Here is a 16654-nt window from a genome sequence, read left to right as displayed (position 1 = left end):
ATTTTAGAACATTTTTATGTTACAAGAATAAACAAGTATATATGTGTGTGTGTGTGTGTGTGTGTGTGATATTGTGTGTTGTGTGTGTGTGAACTCTATGGCTGGATGGTTCTTTTATATTTTGTGGTGCTAAAAACCGTCGCAAATGGTCCATTTTGCGATGGCAGTTGATTGGCCACAGTTTTTAGCCATGGAATGCACCATTTACAGAGGTTTTTAGTGTGTCAAAAAATTTTAGAAAAAAAAAACACAACCAGCCATAAAGGTAGCCTCTGTGTGTGTGTGTGTCTAAAAAAAAAAAAAAAAAAAACAGCCATAAACGTAGTGTGTGTGTCACGAAACAATTGATTGATAGGCTAGGCTGAAGTTCAGATAGAAGTTTCTACCACAAACAAAAAGGTCCCAATGCTAAAAGAATTACATTTGAGACACTGCACCAGAAATAGTAAAATAAAATAACCTTTATTAAGCAAATACAAATATATATCTGACAAGTGACAATCACCAACCCACCATCTCACCCCCCATAAGCATGTACACCATGTTCCCAACCATCCCCCTCCCCCAACCCCCACAAAAATCAAAACCCCACAAAGAAAAATAAAACATAAAACATAAAACAAAGAAAAGAAACAACTACAGAAACACAAACATGCGACCCAGTCATTCCTTCGACATGCAAAAGGAATTTCAAAGCCAAGTGCAGACAGAAAAAAATTCCACAGATCTTGCCATACTCACCAGTCCCCAGTTGTAGGAAGAAGTCAGAGGCAGCAGCTGCAAGGATATCTATGTCAGGGCATGCAACATAGTAATTTACCTGCATCAACAAGATACCAGTATTTTGTCACACAATTACAACAATCAGCACAAAGGTGACCAAGGAACACTAATAGTTGCCAGTGCTTCTTCAGGATCCTTACAGGTTTGGGTAAAGCATATGGTTCAAAAGGGGCTTTTTCCCAGAGTTGTATTGCATTAGCGGATATTTTGAGCCAATCATCCTGGTACCTATCACACCAATTCACCAAATTACATGTAATAATTAACTGCACATCAGAAAAAGGTTTACAACAGTAAATTTTATCATAACCTTCGCCATGAAAAGTTTCCCATACAATATTTATGAGATAAAAATGAATGAACACCTTACCCAAGCAGTATAGCAGGCACAGGTAGTACCATCACTGTCGATCGTGGACGGGCATGGCATGTTTGCTGTTCCATCTCTGAACCACAAGGTTCTTGGTTTGATTTTCTTTGAATTGATTCATCCAATCTTACTCCATCTGAAACAATAACCAGAGAATCTTCCTTGTCACTTGTCAGTCATCCAACATCACATTATATGTGAAACATTACGGTGGTGGTTGACAAACAATTTATTGTATGCAAAATGACTGGTATACCTCTCAAGACGGAAGGCCCGCTAGTTGACGACAAAGAGGGGCTTATGGGCTCTCCAGTAGCAATGCCAACAGAAGTGGATGTGTCTCTAGTCTCACTCATACCACATTCAGCAGAATAACCATCACCAAGAACCCCACCATCAATGACTTGGTTGTGGCTCTTGCACCAATCAGTGACTAACAATGGACCATCTATATTTCTATCACCAAATGCAGATTTTAAGGCAAGCTTCAGGTCTGTCTGCAGCAAACTAGCCACAGAGGATGGGTATACCTGATCCAAGAACAAAAAAATACATTACGATAATTTGAATACGAGTAGATAATATATCATGAAGCTTACTACGTCAAGAACACAACAACAAAGAACAAAAGTTTGTAAAAAAAACAGGCAGTGTATTATGCAGCTAATGCTAATAACATCTCACAGGATATGCTTAATTGATGCTGCATTTAAAGAATTAAGAAGCAGAAACATGAGATTTACGGAAAGTTGGCATTTATGGGACATCATAAAAGTGATATTTGCACCAAAACTAGATTCTGCATAAAATGGCAAAGCTACATCATGAACCCATAGACATGCATGTGCATGCATATGCTACAGATTGTACAAATTTAGTTGGACCCTTCATTATTTGATCTTTGTACGTCCAACCAAATAGATGTGAATCATGAGATCTATGTGGTTGATTTACTTGAGATCAGCTTTTGAATTATGAAATTCAACATGCATTGATGTTTTTCTCTTTTCCCGCAATCCAAAAACAATCACTGAAAACGCATCCAACTTTACAGGTTGAAAATAATTTTCTAGTTAAAAAATAAAATAAAGAGTTGATGCATAAGTTTTTAATGATGTGGAGCACATTTATGCCACCAGATCAGGCCAAAACAATGTAGGCTACAAAATCCAAAACTATATTACATATATAAACCATAGCCACAAATATTGTTCTTGGGTTTTTATCGGTGAGGTTTTCCTCAGGTATTTATCGGCAAATTTTGTTTTGGGGGGTGAAAATCTTGGAGTTTTTTAAAAAAATAAAAAATCAAAATGTTAGGTAAAATTACAAGAAATGAAAAACTAATAAGTATTGTATTGCATTTAGGAGGTCATGTTAAATACCTAAAACAAGAGGAAATAAAACAAGGAAACAAAAGTTGAAATTGAAAAGAAATAAAAACAGAAAAAGAAACAAAAAATAATTGAAAAAATTGTAAAAAATTGAGAAAAATTCGCGAAAATCACCTTCAAATAACGATAAATTCATTTTAATGATTTTTTCAAGCAATATTTTCCACTTTCCTTATTTATTTCATTAATATCGCGATACTTTTGAAAATATCGTGGTATTGTAGCTATGATATAGACATTGTAGCAAATACACAGACAAAACATAGAGAAGTTAGTTCCTGATTATAACAAACATGATGCTTCAAGCTTTATCTTCCTTCATTGAATGCCCAATCTTTGGCAATAATAGACATAAAAAAGGCATGTCAGGTTTGCAGTAGCTAGGACTTGGTTACCAGATGTAGTGGAACACATTCAACTAGAGGTATTATGGGACTGGTTGGACCAGCCCCCTTGTTCTCTTATTCTTCTCTCTTCCCGCTCCCTTTCCCATCTTTCCCGCTTATCCTCTCTCTAAATTATGTCCATTATTGAAGAGACAGAGGAAAGAGGACGTGTGTAGGAGAGGGAACAAGAAAGAGGAATGGGAAAGAGAGAACGACAGAAAAAAGGGGGCTGGCCCTAGCCAGTCCTAAAACAGGACTGGCTGAAAAACTCCCTATATATATATATAGCACAGTCTTAATGTCTTCATGTTTTATTCTAGGAAATAAAGTTCAAAAGCAAATAAGACTAACTTCAGCAGAAAGAGGGTCAGGCAGCTCTACTCCAGCATTGTCCAAAGAATGGCATGAAGACAACAGTCCTCCACATCCTGCATGAACCATATATGGACCACAAGAAAATCCACGCCTTTTCTGCTCCTCAAATGCAAGCCAACCATAGGGACCATCTCCACAATCAGTATCAAGTGACAGATCAACAAAGGAAGCAGACTGCTGTACTAGCAAGCCTAGTGCATCAATCAGCACTTTAATCTGTTGCCTCTGCCCATTTGAAACCATGCTTTCTTCTTCAAAAGCACCACGCAAGGGAGATATAGCATCATTGTTAGGTGTTATAGATGGCTTCACTCCCCTAGGAGCTCCCACAGATCGCCAGACACCAATTGGAGCAGAATGGTTCCCATCAAGCACTCCTCCATCCATTTCACCAGATATTCTTACTGGTACAGAATCCGCCTTCTTTACTTCAAGGTTTCTTGATATCTTTCCAGGAAGTGCACTGGTTCCCCTAGAGGGATGATCCACGACTGTGCAGGCCGCTAACTTGTTCATACTGGGAGGAGCTAGGTTGTTGAATGATAACAATGTATGTCTTGTCCTGCACATAGAAGCCTGAAGCATAAGACATTCAACTTCAGTAGCGAGCATACTCTTCAAAGAGAAGATGAAGCTTCCTGCATCTATAAAATTCTCTCCTTTTGAAAGGGATAAGCTGGCATTTGAGGACTTGAAATCTGATAATGATGAGAAATTTCCTTCTGTCTTGTATGGTACACCAATGTTGCTCTGAGAAGAGTGCACACGGTCAGATTTACTACTTCCACTACAAACATGGCTATAGTGTTTCATTTTTTCAGCAGACCTTGAATCACGCCTTGGCTGAGCTTCCTTCGGCCTCCCTGATGCTTCAACTATATCTTCTGACATGCCCACATTTGAAGGCGGTGGTGTTGCACTATATGCATACAAGGAAGAGGTTGCTGATGAAGTCTCAACTTTTTTTGTTACAGGAACATAGGGATTTCTAAATAGCGAAGAACAATCAGAGTCGGAGGTTTCAACAGCAGTATACTGTGGAGCAAATATCATCATGGCTTCAGATTTAGATAAATGATCAAACTCTCCAGTTGTTGGTAATGAAGTGCAGGACCCTATGACTGATGAAGGAGTGTCTCTTACTGTCTCCTGGTTTCTGTTGTTCGTCTCCTTTACAGATAGAGGTGTCTGATGCAAACCTTCACAGGGTGAAAGATCCACAGGCAAAAGAGCCTGATCTGACACATCTATAGTGGGACTACCTATCATATCAGCACCGTCAACTAGGGGAAACATAAAAGCCTCAGATTCCGCAGCACTTGGGGGCTGCACAGGAGGTACATCAAAGGCCAAGTATGAGCATTTCTGTTAGTTTCAAAAATGACTTACAAACTTTAATCACAAGATGAACTTGCAAAAAGTAGCAGTATATAAAACCCAATAGAAGCACAAAATAATTAAAAAAAGTGTCACCGTAGCAGACAAAGAAAAACATATGTACGAGGATAAAGCTACCAACCAACTTCTTGGATACAGCAAAGCTTTCAAACACCAGGCAGTCATGCAAAGTGCCGATTACCAGTCAAACATACTTATGCATTTCAATATACTAATAGATTGCATTAATGATTGAGTTCATATAATAATTTTGGTTAAACATTCAGCACGAACAAAGCATTCAATAACAGGAAATCTTATTGGCTGCATGGCACTAAAGTTGACACAAGAATCAACAAACAATCTGCAGCATATTGCTTCAACAATATTTGCGAAATTGAGAAATAGTGTTTGCTAAGGTTTAGTCCTTGTCAAACCCACGTTAAATGATCAAAACAATTAATTTCATACCCAAGACCCAGATTGGTTATTTAGCTATGAGTAGCCATTACAGGCCTGTTCTACACAGATAGGCCAGGTCTCGGCTACTTCTGGGAATGAGCAAAACCAGGCCTTGTGTTGTTTCAGTAAACAGTAGTCATACTATAGTTACAAATATCATCCTCAGGTTTTTATCAGTGATATTTTTCTCAGTAATAAACAGAAAGCTCTTTTTCTCAGGAGTTCAAAAAGGTGCAAAATGGATAAAAATAATAGAAAGAATTTTGATGTTTTTTTATTAATTTTCTTACAAATTCATTGATAAAAATTCAAAATAATTGTTAAAATGTAAAAAGAAACCCAAAGAAAATAAAGTATATAAAAACAGTTCTTTTAAAAATACAAAAATATTGCAATGTTAACACAAATATGAACTACTGCAACATTTTCCATTTTTTGTGCCACTTGTTTTTTGCATTTCGATCAGGATATTTTGAAAATATCGCCAATATTTGTGACTGGTTGGTAAAATGCATATCAGCCACAATACACTGATACTGACAGCAAAGCACTTCCATGTCCTAAAACATTGACATAACAGCAAGAATGTAAACGAGAACCAAAATAGAATAAGAAATGGTGTAACAGAGTAATAAAACCTCAAAACAATATGAACTTTCTACCAATAGATTTCACATGATCATGCATGGACTTCACATGATCATGCATGTAAGGAAGAGACAAATTGCAGCATTAAGCCATTTAACTTGCATTCACATAATCATCGTCTGCATATGATGACCTTACCACTAACTAAGAACCAACAGAATCACAAAGTATAAAAAAAAAATAGTTCTTAAGAAAAAGGATCAAGGCTAGAGATCCAAAAGCATATATGCATACACAGACGCACACAGGTACAAACATTAGGACCAATCAGTATGCATGATCAGACAGTGCCACATGCCATTCCGATAAGAACTCTTCCTTTTGATAGAATCCTTTTGATAGAATATCACCTCTCCAAAAGGAAGAACATCATTTTGGAACAGGTCACTGAAATCTCCAAACTCGGATAGAAGTGTTTGCACATCCAAAACCACTCCAGCATCATCATCATCCCAATGCCAATAAGTCCCTAGATGGTTAATTGTTGCATTCAGAATGCCAGATGCAGTATTTGTTTCAGTTAAACCGCATTCTTGTTTAAACTCATTATGGATAGCGCCATCTTCTGAACAAGGAAAGCCTTTTGTGCTGAATTCATAGCCTTTCCGTGCAACCTTGTATGGCTGGTGCTGATCAAAAGACTCTGCATCTACCCGTGCTCGTTTAGAAACCTAAATTCCCAAAACACATTTGTTAAGCACGAACAATCAGGATTATAAGAGAATAACTTAATACACCAGGAAGCAATAAGAACCAGAGAGCAAACGTACAATAAATTCAGAAAGTTTCTTAGCAAACTTCTCTCTGCAAGCTATTTTATGAAGAGAGGGTGACAATTTAACATACAAAAGCATGTTCTTGCCACAAACATCAAAGCCAATCTATTCTCCAAAGTGCAATAGGACTGTCCATGTAATATGAAACTATTTAATCATGCTAAGGCAAATGTACATTCATTTCAATGTAGATAAGGATCTTACCACTGTTTGGCCATCCGCACCACACTGGTTACTTGAAGTTAAGCCAAACTCCTTACATGCAAGGGAATCAGCATCAGCTTCAATATCATTGATCTGGTTGCCTCTAGCACATTCACTATCACTAGATGTAGTGCTCAGGCTACTGGTACAACTGCTACTATTACTATTGCGACTGCTGCTGCAACTACAAGATGCATGAGCGTTCAGATTCCATAAGAATAATAGAAAGACATTTTACACGCTGTTCATTCTTACCAATGCCAAAAAGCAGGTAAGAAAGACAGACATAGATAACATTTGAAAAGAACCACATACTCTTAACACATACAGAAAAAGTTGTAATTATCCAGGAAGTAATGTAACCTAGGGGCTAGGCTGCCTGCAAGATAAAGGTCTAGGGTGCAGAAATAACTGCAAAGATATAAGTCGGGAACCTGGTCCAGGGTGCAGAAATAAGTAATTGCAAAGATATAAGTGGGCATCCCAAAATAAATTTTTATGTCCCAGCATGCCAAAGTATAGAAAGCCTAGCTCCTTGTTATTAGATGAATCGATCACATTTCAACTTCAGTCATGTTGTCCCTTTGGTACAAGGCTTGTTGCCTATGCTAGTTCTACCTATGTTCACATGACTCAAGGTCAAGGGCTGTATGCCCATATTTTCAGGCAAAGCAAACAAAACATATTGATGGCTTACTCCTGAGGACCAAGCTAAGCAGCCATAAAACTTACTGCTAAACCGTACAAGAAAGTGAAAAATCAAATTCGTACAGGCATTACTAAATGCTGCTGGAAATGGAACAGCTGCAAGTCCAGTCAGATAAGCGTTCCCATATTAGTGAAAACCTAAATGCTGCTCTTCTCCTCTAAATATAGTACATACCTTTTCCCGCCTCTTTCTTTCAAAAAATTCCTAGGTACTTCATCTCAAGAATCACAATACAATTTTTAAAGTATCAACAAGGTAAACTATTAGCTGGTGAAACAAACACAAAATGAAAATTCCAGAACCAAATATATGATCCCCAAACTGATCACTGCAGGTCTGCAGCAACAAACAAAGGCTATGGTTCCGATGGGCCACAGGAGACGCGAAAATTCACAGAACAACAATTAAAAATGCAGAAATACAGACGAAGATGTAGAAGCTTATAACCCATATTGCCCACGACAAACACATCAAAACACCAACAAAAACTAAGGAGTAAGAAGGGGCTGAATCCAAGGATCCTTCTATGCACTGTTTGTATACTTGTGCATCATACATGCATGCGTACAACTGCCAAGAATTGTGCATTTTACACTTCATGTGCAAGTAACCCTTTCATCACTGATGAGTGTGGCCATCCACACAGAATTTTTCCACAACCCTTCCTTCTTATCAACAAAATTCAAAAACTTGTTCAATTGATTTTTAATGCCAAAGGCATGCCTTCTCATGACCAAGTGAACTATGTCTTTGGTGAAACTTCATGATTCCCGTCCAAACACTCACAAGCACTGTGACAGACACAGACACATGAAAGGAACTGGGAAGTTGAAATTGAAATTTATAACCAACAATATTCAACGTCTCTCAAGGCTTCTGCTGGTTGGCTGAGGTCCATATTTAATTAGTACCTGGTGAGATAGAGAAAAAAGTTTGAATGGTAATGCATGTGCATTCCTAGAAAACAACGTTCCACATTTCCTTTCTTGTAGACTGAAAGGAAAAAGGCAGTACAGTAGTAACGAATGGCATTGATACCTTGCACCTAGAGAGAGAGACGGAGAAGAAGAAGAAGAACACGTTTATCCCAGACCACTCGGGATATATATATATATAATTTTATATATATATATATCACTAGTGTGAGACAGAGCGAAAGAGAGGAATAGGTATATCGCAGACCACTCAGGTGATATATATAGCACTACCAACTTGTATGATTGATCTCAACAGTCTGATCTATGTATCAGACAGTAACAAAGCAAGCCAACTCATCAAAAATGCCAACTCGAAAAGGTAATATCTATTATCTATTGGATCATTTTGAATGGTTCTTTTATAAGCATGCATTCATGAACCATATGATCATGTTGATGGAAGGTTCAGAGTAATGCATCACAATGTTAATATTTGGTAGTGCTCAATACTCCAAGAACCCTATACATATGTACTAGTGTCTATCCGTGAACCACACGATTATGGGCTTATGGCAATGGACGGTTGTAACTAGTGCACCATCAGTGTTCACATTTGGTAATGCTCATATTCCAGGAAAGAGAGAAATGAAAATACCATTTAGGTCAATGACAAAAGCTAGACTACTTAAAATAGATATCCAAAGTATTTTTATGAAATATAACCTTAAAAATCTAATCTTTAAAATAATTTTACAAGAAAAATGTATTAAGTTAGTCATTTTTTATTTTAAATGTGATTTTTTATTCATCAGAAACTAACGGCTCCTATAGAATAAAAGTTTGATAGCAGAAAAATCAAGATTTTTTCAAGAGAACAAACTTGACGTCTTGAACTAAAGCATGCATGATATGGAATCAGTATAAACAAGTGAATGTGTTCATATTTTGTTGAAGTAATTTTTAGCAAGACTTAACTGGTCTGCCTTTTCTCCCTGATCTATTCTGGGATATACACATTCCTCTCTCGCTCTCTCTCTCTCTCTCTCTCGCTCTCTCTCTCTATCTATCTATCTATCTATCCATCTATATATATATGATAGAACTTAGAATCATCCAAGTTGACCAAGTATGAAACTGGACAAAAGCATCCAAGATACGTCAATTGAGCTTGACACGGTTTTGGTCGAGTCATAAGAACATCCCATTTCTGCACCCATCTCTTGAAGTTTCTACACGAGTAGAGCTGCCCCTTGGGCATGTTCTTAAGACACAGAACTCAAGTTTCACATGTTTGAAATTAAGTTTCATGTACAAATATCAAAATATCTGAATTCAAACTTCAAAATTATACAAATACATGTCACATAAGAATATATATGGAGATCACATAGACACATAAGCATCAGTCAACCTGTTGGAGTAACCAAAAATCTTTTGACCAATTATGGTTTTAAAATGTATGGTTATTGGTTACTTGAACACAAAGCTCAAAGGAACTTTGACTCAACAAATTTAAAGCAACAACACATCTCACAATCAAGTGTCTGATTGCTGTCCAAGACCTACGTGACACGGGTACGTGGGATGCACGCACGTACCCACTCCGGTACACCGGTACGCGGAACAGGGTACGGCATCGATGTTGGCTACGGGTTGGATCGGGTATGAGTTAGACCCGATCCAAACGATAAAAAACATTCTTTTTATGTTACAAACCTACGAAAGGTCGAGCTCTTCAGCTCGACCCCAACCGGCGTTCTTCCGCAGTAGAGCAGTAGAGCGATGACTGGTGGTGGCGATGACGACCGGCGACTGGCGGCCACGTCCGGCGGTGCACGGCTGCAACTGGCTGCAGCCAGATAAGTGTTTTTTTTTAATTAGTTTCACTATTACAACTTAGCGTTCTGTTTTTTATTGGGGGTTTTTTTGTTTTTTTGATTTGGGGATGTTTTTGTTTTGAAGATTGAACAGTAAATCTATAAATTTATATACGTTTTGATGTTTTGTTTGATTTATGTGTTTATCTGTAGCTGCCACTTTTGTAAAGTTTGGTTACATTTTATTTCTATCGGCTATTTCGGGCCTTCGACTGCCAGTTTTGTTTGGTTGCTGCCACTTTTGATTAAAAGTTGATGAATCTATCAGCTATTTCTTTCAATTCTCTTCATCAACCAAAAAAAGTGATGCAGCCGATCAGCCAAGCTTATGCACAAGCCTAAATGAAGAGTGATAGCCTGATCATGGTCAGTTTTTTTACTTTTCTGCAACATCTAATTGCTTATTGTTTTATTCTTTGAATTTTATGATCATTATATATTGTTTGTTTTGCATCTTTTTATTATTTTATTTGTAGACTTTTTTATGGAACTACACTTATGAACTACTAATGTTTTTTTCATTTTATCATTTTTGAGAATTTAAAAATTTGTTGTCCGCGTACCCATAATTTTCAAAATCACCGTACTTGTACCCGTAGTACCCGCACCCATGTGACATAGTCCAAGACAGATGACTTGTTCTATCTCAAAAAAAACAATTGTGTCCACAAAAGCAATTAATATACACATAAACACAGAGGAGAGACATGCATAGACATGTCCCCTCACACACAAGTGGACACAGAGGAGAGACATCCATAGACATGTTCTGACACACACACAGTGGACACATAGGAGAGACATGCATAGACAAGTACCCACACACACAAGTGGATGCAGAGGAAAGACATGCATAGATATGTTCCCACACACACAAGCGGACATGATGGAGAGACATGCAAAGACGCAAAGACGTGTTCCCACACACACAAGTGGATCTAGCATCCCAAGCTCATCATTTTACTACCAAACATTGTCCAAAACACTTCAAGCCTTACATTGCATTACATACGTTCAGATTTTCAAATGCCATTTTCCAATAAAGTTTTTGAGGGCCACCAAGCAACAGCACATAACAATTAGACATTTAGTGAAAATTGGATCCACACCATATGCACAGGTGAAACGTTACTCAGGTCAGGAACCCAAAGGTCTTCAGTACCCATTTTCAAAAAGAACAATAATTTTACATACCATCGAGTAGGTAATGAACTGAATAAATCCAATAGGGCGCCCGTGTCAAGCAATGTTGCATCTGCAAAATCTCTGAACCAAAATCTGTAACTTCAAAACATCAGATGTTAACTATTTCATCTGTGACAACTGGATGAGCAGTAATAAGAAAAAGAGACGTGCCTTCTCAGAGATGATCTAGCCAATATTGTCTGTGGCACCGGGACAAGCACTGCCTCAGCTGGATAAACAAATGCCTTCTCAAGAAATGCTATGTGATCAGATGACCCCTGCTTTTGCTCACCTTTCCCATTCGCACCAGAAATTGCTTTGTCCACAACATCATGCCTGGAAACCTTTACATGGGAACTTGTGTTATCCTGCGATGTCCTTTCTGTCTCCACATAGGGAAAATCCAGACTAACTTCAGCATAGCAGTTATGCCCTCGGAGCATGCAATAAGAAGACTGAGAAGCACTGGGAGGTACAGATGCCACTAAGGATCCACTTGAACCTTTACTTTTACTGTCAATTCAACGAACTGAATGCTATTAAAATTTGTGATAAAAAAAATTAATTCCATCAACCCATTGATGACTAGGTCTAGCATTATCATGTAAAGTGCATGCATTTAGTAACCAGTAAATTACACTACCTGCTACAGACGTGCTTGACAAGATCACCTGGACAGCAACCTGTAAGTCGGCCCCTCATTCCATGTGGAGAAACAATGACTGCCAAAATTACAATTTGTCATCCACTCAAAAAAAAAAAAAACACTGGTGGAGGGAAAAGTGCAAGAGGCTACATTTTACACATTTGCACACTTGTGATGTCATAAGAAATATAAATAGAATCTAATAACACATCATGGAAAAAGACATTGACATGTTTGTCACAATCAGGAAGCACAACAGAAAAAGAACAAAGAGTAATGGTACTATTACAAGTGCAAGAATTACCATTTTCAATTGATTAACAAAACCAATAAGTGAACAAACAGAAAAACGGAAGATCAACTCCAATGAAAGGTGAAAACTAGATGACGAGTTCTCTTTGAATCAAATAATCAAAGAAAGGCAACATAGATGGAACATTTATGACACAGATAACATTTAATACATTCAAAATGGTCAGACCACTTAAAGTCATAACCCTACATAAGTATAGATAGAAAAGAAAACCTGGAAGCTTATCCTCAAACTTCACAGAAGAGCGATGTCTCAATACCCTTTCTAAATCATCACCTGAAAGCATTCGTACCCGTCTGCAAAACCAAAAAATAAGCCAGTAATACAAAAATTGTCACACTGATGACCTTTGCCAGCAAACCATTGAAGGAATAAAATTTATATGGCACACTAACTTTGCAGAAATAACTGCGTGGACAAAAATAGCATCTTCTGTGGCAGCGAAGACAAATTCACAACTAGGGAAAACCCTCCTGCAACAGAAAAATTGTGACATGAGATCAAAAATAAACAAAGACAATGCAATAAAAATATGAATAATCAGTAACAAGGTCTAGAACAAGCCCACAATGCATACATCAAGTCCTGTACATGCATTGCACATATAGAACTGACACAAATAAGCCAACAGAGGGTCAACAGATCATCTAGACAACCCCAAGATAAGTTAGATAACAAAGACGATCATGTTTAACAAACTATTGTACTATGACTGGACATTATGGAAATTGGACATTTTTGTTTTATTAGTACACAACAAAATGTGAATTCGATTTATTAGATGGACAAATAACAGTCTGTAACTTGATCAAAATAAAGACTCAAAAAATACCAGATACATGGATGAGTTACCCATTCAAATTAATAGACAACGAAACGCAGCTGGATTTCCAAACAAAAGACTACCCAGTTCCCCCATAGTTAAACCACAGATAAAAGATTTTGCTCTGTCCAAAAACAAGATATGGAAGCACTCGAGGAGAACATGTTGTACAAGTTAAGGATGCTCATCTTGCTCCAATTTAAACTTGATAAGCATTTGAAGTGTGATATGGCAAATCTTCTAACAAGGCCATCAAAGATAGCTATCAGTGAGAAAAGACTAGACAAGTTTCATTTTATTCCAGCATGCAATGTTCATTAAGGAATGTCCTAAATAGCTAACAAGCAGAATGCACTTGTGAAAATATATATATATATATGCATGGTCCTTGTATAGACACATTTGTTTGTGTATTTATTTTCATATAAATAAATCTATTCTTTTATTGTCAATTGACTAGGGTGAGTAGCCCCTTGTGTGACCATCCGATTTTGACAACTTAGGTGAAAACACACTAACCAATTAGTACCTAGAACGTTCTGCATAAGACATTGACATGAAGATATCTACCATACATCTGGTTATGAAAAAAAAAAGCAGGTCAACAGATAAAGTAATAAAGCCAACCACAATCAAGTTACCTATCATTTTGTGCAGAAGAGTGAACTTTTGAAAACACATCTCCAAATCGGACATAGAAAAATCCTCTTAATGTCCTGGCATCCACAGAAATTTAAAGACATCCAAAAATAATATTAGACATCAGTACATCACTAGATTCTATCAAAGGTAAGGAAAATGAATCCCTCCTAGAATGAATCCACCTCTCAATACGATTTTTTAAGGCTTGAGATAAAGCAAATGCAACTTCTTCTGAATCCCCAGGTGCTGACCAAAGTCCTGTAGCAACAACTGTAAAAAAAAAAAAAAAAAGAATAAGTCATAACCAAAAGAGAAAAAGAGACTCTTCATAGAGAAGAAAAGCCCACAAGCTATGTAACATGGGTACTTCTGAAGGAGCAGTACCTGCACCGTACCGGTACAGGTACGGATGCAGCATCGGGTGCCGCTCGTGTATGCCGTTGACCGTGTACCCGAGGTCGAATCCAACCATTTTCGGACTCGGTCAAAGTTGACCGAGTCCAAAATTGTCTGCTTTCGGTTTTTAATGTGTTTTACATTTTAACGTTTTTTACATTTTCATGTTAAAAATATTGAAACCCATCAAAATCTTTCGTCAACGGTTCTTTTTCACTTCGTCTTCACTGAAAAAGACCGACGGTGAGCGGGGAGCGGCGATTCACCTCGACGGTTCTGCTTCTTCCTCTTTGGCAAGCTCTTTCTTTTGGTTTTGCTTGGTTTTTAGGGTTTTTCGATGCAGTGATTGGTTTCATCTGAAGGATCTTTCTTTTGTTTTGTGAAGATCGAGCTCCTTTCTTCATTTTTTGTTCTTCTGTTTTTTATGTGCCTTTCTAATCATTCTTGACCGGTTGATCGAGCTCTGTTCTTTCGTTAATGCATAAAACTGTATATTTTGTGGTTGCTGCTGTGTTAATAAGGGAAAATGGTGTTTAGAAGATATCCAGTTTCCTCTTCGTTTTCATTTTTCTTACTCCCCTTTTATATATATATATATATATATATATATATATATATATATATATATATATATATATATATATATATATATATTATATATATATATATATATATATATGTGTGTGTGTGTGTGTGTGTGTGTGTACGACCGTAACCCCGCACCCAAATTTTTTGAAAATGGTCTGTACCTAAGTCACATGGGTACTTCAGTAAGGTCCCACGTACCCGTGTCATCGTACCCGTACCCAAAATGGGTGCTTTGACATTTGGGTACTTATAGATCCAAACTGCTTAATTTTACTTTGATTTAATTTCTTCCATCTTACTTTTTATTCTATTCTTTAGATGTGAAAATTCGATTGATGTTCATATTTGACTAGGGGGCTGCTTGGTTGTCCATATGTTTAAAGTTTTTCATAGGTTCTTAAATACACTGCTGCAAGAGCAGTTGATATATATTTTCTATGTTTTTTATTTGTTTATGTTGATGTATATTCTTTATTTTGATACATATTTTTTAAGTATTTCTTATTGATTATATATATATACGGCCGTACCCACGCACCCAAGTTTTTTTGAAAATGGTCAGTACCCGTACCCGCACCGGCACCCGTACCCGTACCTATGTGACCTAGGTCTGTACCTATACCCACACCGGTACTCGTACTGGCACCCGTACCCGTACCCGTACCTATGTAACATAGCCCACAAGTCCACAACTCCACGCCAACCACTCACTTGGGACAACAGAAAAGCTCTTGCTTGTTGCAAAGGTAAGGTATTGTTAGTAGGAGACATGGATTTGAGTCCGGAGGTGGCCAGATGACCACTTGCACAAAAAAGCAGAAGGTTAGGAACTTGGGACCATCCTCTATGCCAACAGCAATGTGTGTGAATTCGCTGGCTGTGGTCCACTATTCACAAAAACAAAAACAATAGTAGGTTCAACTTACCTCTCAACTTTGACACTGCAGGTTGAGCAGCTTCCACAATTGCTGAATGTTTTCCAGGAAGGAAAAGCCAAAGCTTGATTTTCTCATCTGTATTTCATATAATGAAATGTTAAAGTTATTCTTAATACAAGAGCTGAAAACAAGATGCAGACATGATGGTTGAGATCTTTACCTGGATTGTGGACACCCTGTGAAGGATCCCAAGGACCAACAAAAGAATTGGTCCATGCACTGAGAAATCCTTCACTCTGCAACTGAACATGTGATGAGAGAACCAAAAAGGTTGCAGCATCTCTTTGTTCAACCTTCGCACTGATAAAATTGATGAGTATAGCTTAGAACAACAACCAAAAAACTGTAACTCAACACTCAACAGCATATATTTGTATCTTCATAGGTACACAAAGAACATATAAGATACGAAGGAATTTGCCTTTTCTCGATGAAACTACCGGAGTCAGACTCAGAAGGAAGTAATTGGAACCAAGAAATATGATGTAGGCCGCCCTGTCAGATTATTTGAAAAAAATTCAGGACTGCATGTATTCATGTAAGTTTAAATTCACACAGGCAATCCCATAGCCACCTTCTTAGAGAACCTAAATTCAATCATCAAGTACTCTGTCACAAGTCAACAATTTTACCAACATGAATTATCTAGATTTATCTTCATGACCCACCCATTTCCAGATTTTCTAAATGTTTCGATAGTCTTTAGAGTGACTCTCCATGGACCCTCAAGGAGGTACATAAGCAACTTCAAAATAGTATATATTCCATCTTCCAATTTCTTGGCTTAAAAAAACTTCTATGTGTTGCAAGAAAAATGCATAAACATCCTAACAAACACACTTACG

The 16654-nt window shown here is 37.5% G+C and overlaps 1 protein-coding gene across 3 annotated transcripts in view; it reads right to left on the bottom strand.

The window, feature by feature from the left end:
• Nucleotides 1-16654, bottom strand: part of LOC116265782 (mediator of RNA polymerase II transcription subunit 13) — a 29792-nt gene that overhangs the window by 7860 nt on the left and 5278 nt on the right. For all 3 annotated transcript variants that reach the window (XM_031646692.2, XM_031646691.2, XM_031646693.2), the window contains 17 exons: nucleotides 16231-16304; nucleotides 15970-16109; nucleotides 15798-15884; nucleotides 14070-14157; nucleotides 13887-13961; nucleotides 12818-12895; nucleotides 12636-12718; nucleotides 12107-12185; nucleotides 11635-11976; nucleotides 11473-11556; nucleotides 6776-6959; nucleotides 6146-6466; nucleotides 3285-4634; nucleotides 1410-1683; nucleotides 1154-1289; nucleotides 924-1011; nucleotides 742-820 (listed from right to left, as the gene is read on the bottom strand). In XM_031646692.2, the coding sequence (XP_031502552.1) occupies nucleotides 742-820; nucleotides 924-1011; nucleotides 1154-1289; nucleotides 1410-1683; nucleotides 3285-4634; nucleotides 6146-6466; nucleotides 6776-6959; nucleotides 11473-11556; nucleotides 11635-11976; nucleotides 12107-12185; nucleotides 12636-12718; nucleotides 12818-12895; nucleotides 13887-13961; nucleotides 14070-14157; nucleotides 15798-15884; nucleotides 15970-16109; nucleotides 16231-16304 (3562 nt within the window). The remainder of the gene's footprint in view (nucleotides 1-741; nucleotides 821-923; nucleotides 1012-1153; nucleotides 1290-1409; nucleotides 1684-3284; nucleotides 4635-6145; nucleotides 6467-6775; nucleotides 6960-11472; nucleotides 11557-11634; nucleotides 11977-12106; nucleotides 12186-12635; nucleotides 12719-12817; nucleotides 12896-13886; nucleotides 13962-14069; nucleotides 14158-15797; nucleotides 15885-15969; nucleotides 16110-16230; nucleotides 16305-16654) is intronic.

This window comes from Nymphaea colorata, chromosome 12, assembly GCF_008831285.2.
Source record: "Nymphaea colorata isolate Beijing-Zhang1983 chromosome 12, ASM883128v2, whole genome shotgun sequence".
Lineage (NCBI taxonomy): Eukaryota > Viridiplantae > Streptophyta > Magnoliopsida > Nymphaeales > Nymphaeaceae > Nymphaea > Nymphaea colorata.
The sequence above is the reverse complement of the archived record's forward strand: the minus strand, read 5'-3'. Positions and strand labels throughout refer to the sequence as shown.